Source organism: Dama dama, chromosome 8 (genome assembly GCF_033118175.1).
Source record: "Dama dama isolate Ldn47 chromosome 8, ASM3311817v1, whole genome shotgun sequence".
Classification (NCBI taxonomy): domain Eukaryota; kingdom Metazoa; phylum Chordata; class Mammalia; order Artiodactyla; family Cervidae; genus Dama; species Dama dama.
The window spans coordinates 27586818-27599840 of NC_083688.1; the positions used below are offsets into that span (position 1 = coordinate 27586818).

A 13023-nucleotide genomic window follows, 5' to 3' on the forward strand; every position below is an offset into this window, starting at 1 on the left:
TTGAATGTGTTCCTTCACCAGTAGCCAGCCTCTGGCTCCTCAGAGAGGAAGAATGTTCCCTTCATGTCCCACTCAGCAGTGAATCTTCATACATAATGGCATTCCAGGGAATGATGAGGGAACGCCATGAATTTAACCCATCACCTCGTGTGTATATTCCTGAATGTGCTTAGTCGCTCTGTTGGGTCCGACTCTTTGCAACCCCACAGACTGTAGCCCACCAGGCTCCTCTGTCCGTGGGGATTCTCCAGGCAAGAACACTGGAGTGGGTTTCCATGCCCTGCTCCAGGGGATCTTCCCGACCCATGAATTGAACCGTGGTCTCCTGCATTGCAGGTGGATTCTTTACCACCTGAGCCACCAGGGAAGCCCATATTCCTGAATACGACATTATAATATCTATTCCTTTGAGTTGAGGGCCGCAGGATCTTTCCAACTACTCCTCACTCCCTGGACATTCCTACTCCAGTACATAAACAGCAGATTGCTCCATCAACCTGTGATCCCTGGAATGTTTATAACACCCCTGGTAATGGGCCCCTGTGTTGAACCTAGGAGCCACCAAGAGTCCTGATCAGAATCAATGGCTAGGCAAGCACCTGGATTTTTGTTTTGTTTTTAAATATTAACTATACTTCAATAAAAATTGTAGTACAATTTACAATGTTGTGTTACTTTCTGCTGTAGAGCAAAGTGAATCAGTTATACATATACATATATACACTCCTTTTTAAGATTCTTTTCCCATATAGATCACTACAGAGTACTGAGTAGAGTTCCCTGTGCTACACAGTAGGTGCTTATTATCTATTTTATATACAGTAGTGTTTACATGTCAGTCCCAATCTCCAAACTTCCCCTTCCCCTCCTTCACCCTTGGGAACCATAACTTTGTTTTCTACATTTGTGACTCTAGTTCTGTTTTGTAAGTAAGTTGATTTGTAGCATATTTTTAGATTCCACATATAAGTGGTATCATATATTTGTCTTTCTCTGTCTTACCTCACTAAATATGACAATCTCTGGGTCCATCCTTTTCATTGCAAATGGTATTATATTATTGGTTTTTTTTAATGACTGGGTAATGTACCACATCTTCTTTATCCATTTTATTTATCCATGGATGGACATTTAGGTAGCATCCATGTCCCAGCTATTGGAAACAGGGCTGCAGTGAACATTGGGGTGCATGCATCTTTTCTCTCTCTCTCTCTTTTAAATACTGATTTGGCTGTGCTGGGTCTTAGTTGCGGCATGTGGAATCTTTTTGTTGCTGAGTAGTGGCACAGGCTTAGTTGTCTGCAACATGTGGGATCTTAGTTCCCACCAGGGATCAAAACCAGATCCGCTGCATTGGAAGGCTGAGGCTGGTTAAGCACTGAAGCACCAGGGAAGTCCCATGTATCTTTTGAAATATGATTTTCACCAGATATATGCCCAGGAGTGGGATTGCTGGGCATATACCATATGTTAGCTCTACTTTTAGTTTTCTAAGGAACCTCCATACTGTTCTCCCTAGTGGATAGACCAATTTACATTCCCACCAACGGTAAGAGGATTCCCTTTTCTCCACACCCTCTGCAGCATTGATTGTAGATTTTAAAATGATGGCCATTATGACCAAATGTGTTTCTGGGTTTTAAAAATTACTACTTACTTACTCTTGACATAGGAATATTGGAATTGCCTCCAAGAACATATGGAGTTTGTCTTTCTCTGTCTTTTTTTTTTTTTTTTTTTCCTTCACAGCTGCTTTCGAGATCTAGTTCCCTGACCAGGGACAGTAAAGATATAAAGTTGAAAGGGCAATGAAGATTAAACTACCTAGCTCATTAAGCTTTATTATAAAGCTAAAACTTATCATGAACATTAACCATGTTGCTTTTATTATCACCAGAGTGCCTGTGGAGAGAGAGAGCACTTTGTACAACACCCAGGTGACCAGGTGAGCTGGCGGAGGCGTTTTCTCCTGTACTCCCTAACTTGGGAGTGAGGGTGCAAGAATCGGGGCAGGCGGTTCCAGGCTGTCCTAGCACCTCCGGGTCGGCAGAGGGCGTCCGCCACCCCCGTGGAAGGGGCGGAGGGCGGGGCGGGGCGAGCCGCAGGCCCGGGGCGGGGCTACAGCGGAGGGAGTAGGGGCGGGCTGTGCGCAGGGGCCGGACACCGGGACGCAGGCCCACGCGTACGGCCATGCAGGTAGGTGGCCTCTGTTCGTCCCGGACGAACTTCGATCTTAGACCCGGCCAGGTGCCCGCTCGGGTCCAAGCTCAGCAGCGCGCTTGCTGACGTGGGGGGCTCCCCTCGACCCTAAACGAAACCGAAAGTCTGATCTCAAGTGACTTTACTTTCCCGGGTTGTTCAGGGGTGAGACCCAGGTGGGGTGTTCCCTAGGGGACAGGGCTTTGGTTGAGGGGTGGGGTCGCGGACGTGGTGTACGGGCCGGCTCAGAGTTTGGGAACTGACCGGGATTTCCAGCTGGTCAGTCACGTGGGGATGGACTTGGTGGGGCCGGACTGAAACTCGGATTAGGGGGCGGGCCGTGTGGGACCAGCTGGGCCGGGAGCTCAGCGGGAGGGTTGTGATACTTCCCGGTGGGTTGGAGCCCGGCCTTCTGCGTCTCTTGGTGGGGGGAAAGGGGCGGAAGCCGAGATCTGAGCGGCGATCCCTCACTCGGTGGGGATTGGCTGGGGAGGTTCCCGAAGCCGAGATGGGTCAGGCGTCCTAGACCTCGTAGGCGTATGAGCGCCCCCCGTCCCCTAGGTGGCCATGAGCGGCAGGGCCCGCAAAGAGGCGGTGCAGGCCGCGGCCCGGGAACTGCTCAAGTTCGTCAACCGGAGCCCCTCTCCTTTCCACGGTGAGTGACCAGGGCAGGGGGCGGGTAGGGAGCGGGTGTGCCTCCTCCCGGCTTCCATCAACCGTGAGAGGGTTCTTTCCCTACAGCGGTGGCCGAGTGCCGCAGCCGCCTCCTCCAGGCCGGCTTCCATGAACTCAAGGAGACCGAGAGCTGGGATATCAAGCCGGAGAGCAAGGTACTGGGGGTGGGGCGGGGGCGGAGAGGTAGGAACCTGGGCTGGGGCTTGAAGTCCCGTGCTCTGGCTAATCCAGCTCTAAACCCCCACCCCAGTACTTCCTGACCAGGAACTCCTCCACCATCATCGCATTTGCTGTGGGGGGCCAGTACGTTCCCGGCAATGGTTTCAGCCTCATTGGGGCCCACACGGACAGCCCCTGCCTCCGGGTAAGGAAGTGGGGCTGCCTGGGAGAGGGGAGGCATCAGGGGGTGTGCAGAGAAGACTTGTCAGTTCCTTCCTCCCCACTTGGGGCCCTTCTGGGTCACACTACCCGTCCTCTCAGCGCCAAATCCTGCCACCTGGCCTTTTCTGAATGCTTGTTCCCCGCTGTCCCTCTCAGGTGAAGCGGCGGTCTCGCCGCAGCCAGGTGGGCTTCCAGCAGGTTGGTGTGGAGACCTACGGTGGTGGCATCTGGAGCACCTGGTTTGACCGTGACCTGACCTTGGCTGGACGTGTCATTGTCAAGGTGGGGCCTGGGATTGGATCTGGGAGGCCCTGAGCTTTCAGCTGCCTGAAGGCTGACTGTCACCTCCCTTCAGGGAACCTGGAGAGCCCCCCAGGGAAGGGGGGAAGGGGCAGCCCAGGTCAGAGGCCCACCTTGGTTAGTCTGGGCGAAGTGGGGGATTTAACCAGCTGCGGATGCAGGGCCCCCCAGCCTGGGCTGACCCTGTCTGTTTGGCCATAGTGCCCTACCTCAGGCCGGCTGGAGCAGCGGCTGGTGCACGTGGACAGGCCCATTCTTCGCATTCCGCACCTGGCCATCCATCTGCAGAGAAATGTCAATGAGAACTTTGGGCCCAACATGGAGATGCACTTGTGAGATGGGGGTGAAGGCGGTGGTGACCCGGAGCTGGGGAGGGTGTGGCATGGGTGATTGGAGGCGGGGGGCCTGCTGGGATCTGGGAGACCACTCCCTAACAGTGGCCACAGTCAGGTTCTATCCCAGGGACCCAGCAGATGTCCAGGGGCCCTGAGAGCTCTGCTTTTTGGAGAGGGACCTGGGAATTGTGGGACCGGGGAAGTTCCCCATCAGGGGATGCCTGAGCCCAGGGTCCTAATGCAGGGTGTCCCACCTGGCTGTGCCCTCCAGCCCTCCCCCCACGCCCCCCTCACGTGTCTCCCCACAGGGTCCCCATTCTTGCCACATCCATCCAGGAGGAGCTGGAGAAGGGGACTCCAGAGCCAGGCCCCCTCAATGCTGCAGTAAGAGCCACCTGCTCGTGGGGAGGGGTGCACAGAGGGGAAGAGACTGGTTCCCAGAGAAGGGGAGAGAGCGGGGAGTGGACCCGCCTCTCAGCAACCCCCTGCCCTGCAGGATGAGCGTCACCACTCCGTCCTCATGTCCCTACTCTGCGCCCACCTGGGGCTGAGCCCTGAGGACATCTTGGAGATGGAGCTGTGTCTCGCTGACACTCAACCTGCGGTGAGGAACTCATGGGTGGGGACCCTGGGATCCTAGCTGGCCCCAACATATTTTCCCTCATAGCTCAGTTGGTAAAGAATCTGCCTGCACTTCAGAAGACCCCAGTACAATTCCTGGGTCAGGGAAATGTGCTGGAGAAGGGATCAGCAACCCACGTCAGTATTCTTAGGCTTCCCTGTGGCTCAGCTAGTAAAGAATCTGCCTGCAGTGCGGGATACCTGGGTTCGATTCCTGGGTTGGGAAGATCCCCAGGAGAAGGGAATGGCTACCCACTCCAGTATTCTGGCCTAGAGAATACCATGGACTGTATAGTCCATGGTGTTGCAAAGAGTTGGACACGACTGAGCGGCTTTCACTTTCACTTCACTGTTTTCCCAGTAGATACCAACCCACTCTGCTTCTAGGGCAGTGGTTCTCAAAAATGGCAGGTTTCCCATGCCAGGTCTGCCTGCTTGGGCTGTCTGGGGTGGGGGCGTAAGCTTTCCACAATTTCAGGAGGAGTTTCTGCTACTGGGGTCCCTGTCCACTTTGACCTGTGCTGGCTCCCAACCTCCGAGGACAGGAGGCCTGGATGTGCCCCACCCCGCCTTCCTGGAGCCTGTCCTTGTATCTCTCCCAGTTGCTGACCGTAGGAGACGGCCATGTCTTTGGATGCTCGCCCATATTTGAACATGTGCTAACTTTCTATTTCTCGCCTAGTCTCCTCTGTTTAGTTCCTCGGCTTTCTTCTCTTCTTGTTTGGTCTCTGCCTTGCCCTGCCCCATAGGCCGCAGGCCTGCACCCTCCTGTCCCTCAGCTCCAGCCTGGCCCTTCTCCGTTCTCCACTCAGCTCGGCATAGCGGGCTGAGTGCTCTAGGCCAGAGGCTGGGAGAGGTTGGGCAAGGAACCAAGGAGACGAGTTCAGACACAGCCCCTAAGGAGCAGGGAGAAGAGGCTGAGTCCCGGGGCCGGGATGAAGATCAGGATGACCGTCCTGTCTGTCTAGGTCCTGGGTGGTGCCTACGAGGAGTTCATCTTTGCCCCTCGGCTGGACAACCTGCACAGCTGCTTCTGTGCCCTGCAGGTGAGGAGCCGGGGCACTCCCAGGAGCACGGGGCAGGAGGACCACCTGGAGTCCTACGGGTCATGAGAAGACCCCTGATGCGGGTGGACCATGGGGAGAGGCCTAAATGCTGCAGCCTCAGCATCGCTCCTCCGGGCCCCGTCTTTGCACCGGCTGGGCCGGGGCGGGGGATGAGGTCGGCAGAAGGCCGAGAAGTTGTTCAGGGCCTCACAGAGTCTTGTCCTGCTTCTCCTTTAAGTTAAGCTATGCCTTAAAGGAAAGACCCTAGTATCCTGTATAGCAGTATCATCCCCCTCCTCTAGCCTTCCCCCCCAAACCCTGGCTTAAGCTCACCCAGCTGCCTTTGAGCCTTGGCATCTCATTGGGTGGTTGCATTGATATTCCCCACCTTCTTTCTATCCTGGTCACTTCCCCCTGTTCCTCACCTCTCACCCCTGCTCCTCCCTCTGTTGTTTCCATACTCCCCCGTTTGCACCCCGTCCTGTTCTCAGAGACAGGCTTTGGGCTGTAACTGAGGCCAGAGCCAGACCTTGGACTCAGAGCCACTTACGCATCCAGCCAGCCAGTCGCATCACCTCAATGGAGTCACAGTCACCTCTTTGGACCTCAGTGTCGATGCCGAGACCAACTAGTTTACGTGACCTGTGCAGTCCTTTTGACTTGCCAGGATTCTCAGCCCTTCCCCTCCGTCTTACACACCCTCCTGCCTTTTGTGTGGGAAGGCATGTGAGGGAGGAGAGGGAGCTTTTCCCTCAGCTCATCGAAAAGGCCCCCCACGTGTCCTCCCACCCGGCAGCACCTTGAGAGATGCAGACCGGTGACCACTGGAACCTGCTTCACTCCGGCTGTGATGGCGGGAGGTGGGCAAGTGAGCCTCCCAGGTGTTGGTGGGCTGAGTTATGGGAGGTGGACTGGGGAGGATGATGCTTTTGCCCCCTCCCCAAACAGGCCTTGATCGATTCCTGCTCAGCCCCTGCCTCCCTGGCCGCAGATCCCCACGTGCGCATGATCGCCCTCTACGACAATGAAGAGGTGTGTGGGGAGCTCTGGGGAGGGTCTCTTCTGGGGAGTCTTCTGCAGCCAGTGGTGTCCAGCAGCTGCCACAGGCCAGGGCTCCTCTGGAGGCTCCAAGGATGAGCCAGACACTGCCTGTGCTTCCTCAGCTCTGGGTGTCCCCTCCGGCTCAGCTTGTACCTGCTCCTGGTGTGATGACACCTCCCACGTCTCCGGGTGCCACGTGGTGAGCTCCTGGAGGACAGGGACTTTGCCCTTTCACACTGGCAGCCCCAGGGCCCAGTGCAGGCTGGATCCTCACCCTGCGTGTTTGGGTTAGGGTGCTGGCTGAGACGCCTGCACAACTACACAGCTTCCTGTAACCGCACAGGTCAGAGTTAGCAGCTCCTGTCACATGCACCAAAGAAGATTGACCAGGGAGATGGGGCACCTGGGCTGCACCCCAGATGGTCAGGGAGAAGGAAGGCCAGCCAGGAATGGAAGTGGACTGGACAGTTCTCTTTCTGCCCTGGAGATGGCCAAGCATTAGACGGTGGCCCCAGCTCACCATCAGCTTTTTGGTGGGATAGGGTTGGGGAAGTGGCTGATAACAGTCCGCATTCCCACCCACTGATTCAGTGGGGATCCTGAGCCAGTCTGGGCAGTGGGCCCCATTTCCTGGCCTCCAGCTCCAGCCCCCCAGACCAGACCCCCAGAGCCAGGCCCCTGTCATCACCAGGTGGGGTCGGAGAGCGCACAGGGGGCACAGTCACTGCTGACGGAGCTGGTGCTGCGGCGGATCTCGGCTTCGCCCCAGCACCTGACGGCCTTTGAGGAAGCCATCCCCAAGTCCTACATGATCAGCGCAGACATGGCCCATGCCGTGCACCCCAACTACCTGTGAGTCTCCTGCGCCGGGCACACAGGCCTCACACAGCCAGGGACTGGAGCGTGACCTGGCTTCAGGCTCAGCCCTGGCCTTGGGGCTCCGCCTCTCCCCTTCCCCTTCCTCCTCATTCTGCCAGGAGGTTCCATGGGGACTTCCTTTTGACTGCTCTGTAGCCTGACTTGGTCAAAGTCACATCATGCCTAACCCATCCAAATAGGTTCTGTCTACAGACTTACTTCCCCCACCCCTCGTTGTAAGAGGCTGCCTGGAGCCCGGTGTTTAGCTTGACTTTGAGGTCCTGCAGGCTGGGTGGGAAAGAATGCTGTATTGGTGATGTCTGCCATGAGCGACTGGTGTGTGTTGACAGCTGCTGTTGGCCATCCCTGGCCTTTTTCGGTCTCTTACAGGGACAAGCATGAGGAGAACCACAGGCCCCTATTCCACAAGGTGAGGCGCTCCTGCTTCTCCTCTGGTATCTGGAGGCCTGGCTGGCTCCAGGCCCCGTCCTCTTCCCTGTGGACCTGTTAGGCATCTCTGCCTCCCTCTAGACTCCTGGTTTCCCTCTCCCCAGGGCCCTGTGATCAAGGTGAACAGCAAGCAACGCTACGCCTCGAATGCGGTTTCAGAGGCCCTGATCCGAGAGGTGGCCAGCAATGTCGGGGTGCCCCTGCAGGTGAGGGTGGACCCTGCCTGGGAAGGTGGGGTGGGGGGCACAGGCAGGTGGTCCCCCAGTAAGGGGGGCCTGATAGACAGGCTTTAGAGGAGGAGGGTCCTAGTCGAGTGAGGAGCGGTGGGGTTGGATATAGGCAGAGCCGGGAACAGTTCTGGTTCTGACAGGATGCTAGTCCTGTGACCCTGGACTCGTCTCCTAATTTCCTTTGACTTTGTTTCCACTCCTGGAAAATGGGGTTAAAGGTGCAGTGTCCTCATGGCACATAGAGAGTTAGTCCTACCACTCTCCCTCCCAGCACCTCCAGTTCCCCTGTGTCTCTCTTACACTCCCTGGGGGCTTCCACAAGGGACGTTCAGGGCCAGGAAACCTGGAACTCATTGTCATTCTGGCCTTGGCCACGGCCCATCTAGTCAGAGAGAGAAGGAGGGAGGAAGAAATATGCAGTGATTAAGATCTGTGTTAGGATAATATATGTTTCAAGGGCTGGAGCCCAGGTGGTCTGGTGATAGACATAGCAGGGAGTTCCTGATAAGTCACGACTAGGACCCTGGCATCCTGAACTCCAGCCTCAGGCTCTCTCTGCCCGTATAGCTTCCCCCACCTCACATTGTAGAACTGAATTGTTTCATTCTCAGTAAGGCCTTTCTGAGACCTAAGCATTGAGAATGAGGCTGCTATGAGCAAATAGCATCCCTGCCCGAGGGTGAGCATTAGTCACTCAGTTGTGTCCGAGTCTTTGTGACCCCATGGACTATAGCCCGCCTGGCTCTGCTGTCCATGGGAATTCTCCAGGCAAGAATACTGGAGTGGCTTGCCATTCCCTTCTCCAGGGGATCTTTCTGATCCAGGGATTGAACCTGAGTCTCCCGCACTGCAGGCACATTATTTACTGTCTGAGCCACCAGCGAAGCCCCAAGGCAAAAGCCCCCAGTGGGCAGGAGTGACCTTGGTCCATTAGGAGCAGCTGGAGCCGCAGTGGCAGAGCCAGGCTGAGTATGAGGGGGAGGAGCCAGCCCTGCTGGGCCTCCTAGGCAGGAAGGGTGTTTGGATCTTCTTCTAAGGCAGTAGGAGGACATTGGGGGATTTCTCTTTAACAGCTTACAGCAGAAGCAGGGCATGTGTGCTTTAGAAAATATAAATGGAAGTGAGAAAATAAAACATTAATCCCGAGAGATTTGTACGTACTCTTCCAGATTTTTTTCTATGTATATACTTAACACACGTCTTGTTTAAAAAATGAAATCATCTTGGATATATCTTTTGTTTCCTCTTTTCACTCAGTATTCTCCATCTTTCTATTTCAGAAAATTTTAGTTTCAGTAAATTTGTCTCATTTCATACACAGATCATTTTCAGTGATCCCCAAAACATTCTTTACAGTTTGTCCCACTTTGGTTTCCAGTTCAGGACCATGTGTTATATCTGGTTGTTTATCTAGCACAGCTACCCCACCTACTTTTGTTGTTGTTGTTCTTTTTTAAATAACGTTGACTTATTGAAGAAACCAGGCTTATCATCCCATATGATGTTGTCTTCCTTTTTGGATTTTCCTGGGTGCTTCCTCATGGTATCGTTGAGTTTAAGCCTCTAGCCTGTGTATTTCCTGTAATCTCGAATTCATATCTAAAGGCTTGATGGATTCAGGTTAAACCGTTTGGGCCAGAAGACATCGTGACAGGTGTGTCCTTCATTTTGCATCATCCACATACTCTGGGTAATTCACCCTTAGTGATAATAAGATTGATCGCCACAAAGGGAGGGCTGCCCTCGGTCCCTCCACCTCATGGAGGTATTCCTCCTTTGACTGGACAGTAACCTGTACAGGTGATAAGCTTCCCATCAATCAGACAAGTGCTGAGTTTTAGCACCAATTGATAATCTTTGCCTAAATCCATAATTTCATTAGTGTTTACTGAAAAAATGCCCCCCCTCCATTTTTTTTATTCCTTTTACATTTATTAGCTATCATTCTTCTGTGAAGTAGAACTTTCTCCCATCCAGTAGGGCCATCTGGTTATTGTGAAGTATGATTCCTCCTGGAAAGTCAGGATAAATACTTACTGTTCCCTTTAATAACCAGCTTTCAAGGTGAAGTGTTTTAATGGCTGCCTCAAGTGCTAACAAATAAAAGGTTCTCTTTTTGATGATCATTGTATATTTAGAATCATAGATTTTTGTTGGTTCAGTGTAGATCTGGTCCCCATAGTCGTGTCATTTCACGCTCAATTTGTCATGACTTTGACCAGCAGGAGTCCTTTCCATGTGACTCCTGTGTTCTTTGTCATGACTCTGGGAAGTTGTCTTGCTTTTTGGCCCAAAAGGAAATTGCAGGCTCATCTTGCTCATTTCTCTCCCCAGACTTGGTGGCTTTTGATGGATATTGATGTTAGAGGCTAGTCTAGCGTCATAAGTGTTCATTGTTATTGTGGGGGTGGCGGGGAGGAATGCTTTGGGGTCATTTCTAAGGACATAGCTAGGAAAAAATGCACATATTTTAAAAACCGTGAGTTAATACTGCGACTCTCATTTTTAAAAACAGAGCAGTTACTGCTTACTTTACTTGGTTTTGTAATTCTCTTTTATGTGAAAAATCTTGATGTCCACCATCATATTATGATGGTATATTTACCATCATATATTTACTTTTGTTTACCAGAATACAAATCAAGTAGTTTAAAACTGCCCATAGCCATATTTTTAAATCCACTAAGATTATTGAGTGATTTTTCTTTGTGTGTGGGTGGGGTGGGGGGTGCATGTTATGAAGCAAGGGGACATAAAGGGTGCATGTATATTTCCAGTCCCCCTGCCCACTGTGTGGGGAACGGATTGTGTGAAAGGCAGTATGAGGTAGCTGGAACTGAGGTGGTGGTAGTGCAGATGGAGAGAATGGGACCAGTTCAGAATATCCTGCCCTTTGGGCCTGCCGTAGTGTCAGCCTTGTGATTTTACACCGGTCACATCCACTCTTTGGGGAGGTCGGAGTGGGTGAGGTACCAGGCTCCTTTCAGCCCTGCAGTTCTAAGGTACTTCCTCCTGGGTCTTAAGAAACAAGTGTTACATGTTGCTCATGAATGGCTCTTCCTCCCCGCAGGATCTCATGGTTCGGAATGACTCGCCCTGCGGCACCACCATTGGACCTATCTTGGCTTCTCGGCTAGGTCTGCGGGTGCTGGATTTGGGCAGCCCCCAGCTGGCCATGCACTCCATCCGGGAGACAGCCTGCACCACAGGAGTCCTCCAGACCCTCACTCTCTTTAAGGTGACTCTGACCCCCCTCCCCGTCACTGTGGGAGCCAGGCTCCCTCCCCATCTGGTACCCACATCAGTCCTGGGGCACCATCTGGCCCGTGCATGGGGCTGGCTGGCTTAGAGCCTCATACCAGCTACCTCATACCATGTAGGAAAGGAAGGGTCCCTCTTCTTCTCAAAGCTCAGGGGCCCTCATCAGCTCCCAGAGGATAGTAAAGGGTTGGAGAGGAGATTGGGGATGAGAAGGCTTTGACAGCGGTCAAGTGAGGGTGAAGCAACTACGCCTTCCTCTCTTGCTGGGCCGTGTTGGTGGCCAGTGAGCAGTGGGGCACCCCCGACCTGGTCTCCACTAACCCCAAATCCCATGTTGCCTTCTCTTTTAGGGCTTCTTTGAGCTGTTCCCTTCTCTGAGCCGTAACCTCCTGGTAGACTGAGACCTATTGGAGAGACTTCTCTTACACGTGAGAGGGGAAGTTCTCAGCCGAGCTGAAGCTGGATTATTAAAGTGGATTTTTCACTCAAGCTCATTCCATTGTACTTATTTGGAGGTTGGAGGGGTGGGGGGGTTCGGGCCTGGCTTAAACCTCTGAAAGCAGAATAGGCGGGGAAGTTGGGGTACAGGTAGAGGAGGCTGCAGATCCTGGGAGAGCTCATGGAGACTGGATTTCAAGTCTCTTTTTCTTTTTTCTTAAGCTCATGCCTAAGTGGATGGAGGTGGGTGAGTTCACAATGGGAAGGTTACATCTTCTCCGATCCCCAGTCCTTCCATTCCCAGAATAGTTTGGGAGCCCAGCCTGGCCCTTGGGTCCGAGTGCTCAGCATTAGATGCCCCCAGAGCCTCCCTGGGCAGCTCAGGCTGTTCCCCTTTCTACCCATCCCTTTCCCACCCCTCCCAGGCACTGCCAGGAGAGGGACAGAATCTGGGCTTCAGCTTTGCCCTTCATCAACCACTTCACTTAGCAGCCGCTGCTGTTACTTGCAGAGAAGGGAATGGCACCCCACTCCAGTATTCTTGCCTGGAAAATCCCATGGACGGAGGAGCCTGGTAGGCTGCAGTCCATGGGGTCACTACAAGTCGGACACAACTGAGTGACTTCACTTTCACTTTTCACTTTCATGCATTGGAGAAGGAAATGGCAACCCACTCCAATATTCTTGCCTGGAGAATCCCAGGGACGGGGGAGCCTGGTGGGCTGCCGTCTATGGGGTCGCACAGAGTCGGACACAACTGAAGTGACTTAGCAGCAGCTGTTACTTGATTGTTAACATATGACCAAGAAACTATTATCACTGAAAAAAGCCAAAATAGGAAAAGTCCACAAGTCTGCTTGTAAACTCTTCTATCAAAATAATTGTGCTAGTTGGTGTCTTTCCAACTTTTTGGTTACCGATGCAAAAATTAATTTTTATATAAATATGACCATTAGGTTTTAAAAAACAGTACGATGCATAAAACAATAATGATGCCTGTAGGATTTAAAATACATATGATTAAACTGTATAACCACAATAGCATAAAACTCAGGAGAGAGAAACATGTTAAAGCGTGCTAACTTAAGTGTGTTTAAACTTACTGTTAAGTGTCTTGTTATGTTCAGGAGGAGAGTGAAGGAATCAATTCAATACTAGAAGTCAAGGATACATATTGTAGTTTTTAGG

The 13023-nt window shown here is 52.8% G+C and overlaps 1 protein-coding gene across 5 annotated transcripts; it reads left to right on the plus strand.

Moving 5' to 3' along the window:
* Positions 1-1907: 1907 nt before the first annotated feature.
* On the plus strand, positions 1908-11886 carry DNPEP (aspartyl aminopeptidase). Of its 5 annotated transcripts, none has more exons than XM_061148674.1 (15): positions 1908-1945; positions 2761-2854; positions 2941-3029; positions 3125-3238; positions 3412-3537; positions 3757-3887; positions 4199-4274; positions 4387-4494; positions 5480-5557; positions 6506-6589; positions 7290-7450; positions 7847-7886; positions 8011-8112; positions 11207-11374; positions 11748-11886. In XM_061148674.1, exons 2-15 carry the CDS (start codon positions 2767-2769, stop codon positions 11796-11798), a joined length of 1416 nt encoding a protein of 471 aa, XP_061004657.1. In that variant the 5' UTR covers positions 1908-1945; positions 2761-2766; the 3' UTR covers positions 11799-11886. The 5 variants fall into 5 exon arrangements, with proteins under 5 accessions (XP_061004657.1, XP_061004652.1, XP_061004654.1 ...); XM_061148669.1 differs by lacking the exon at positions 1908-1945 and adding an exon at positions 2058-2196; XM_061148671.1 differs by lacking the exon at positions 1908-1945 and adding an exon at positions 2217-2364.
* The last annotated feature ends 1137 nt before the right edge of the window (positions 11887-13023 follow it).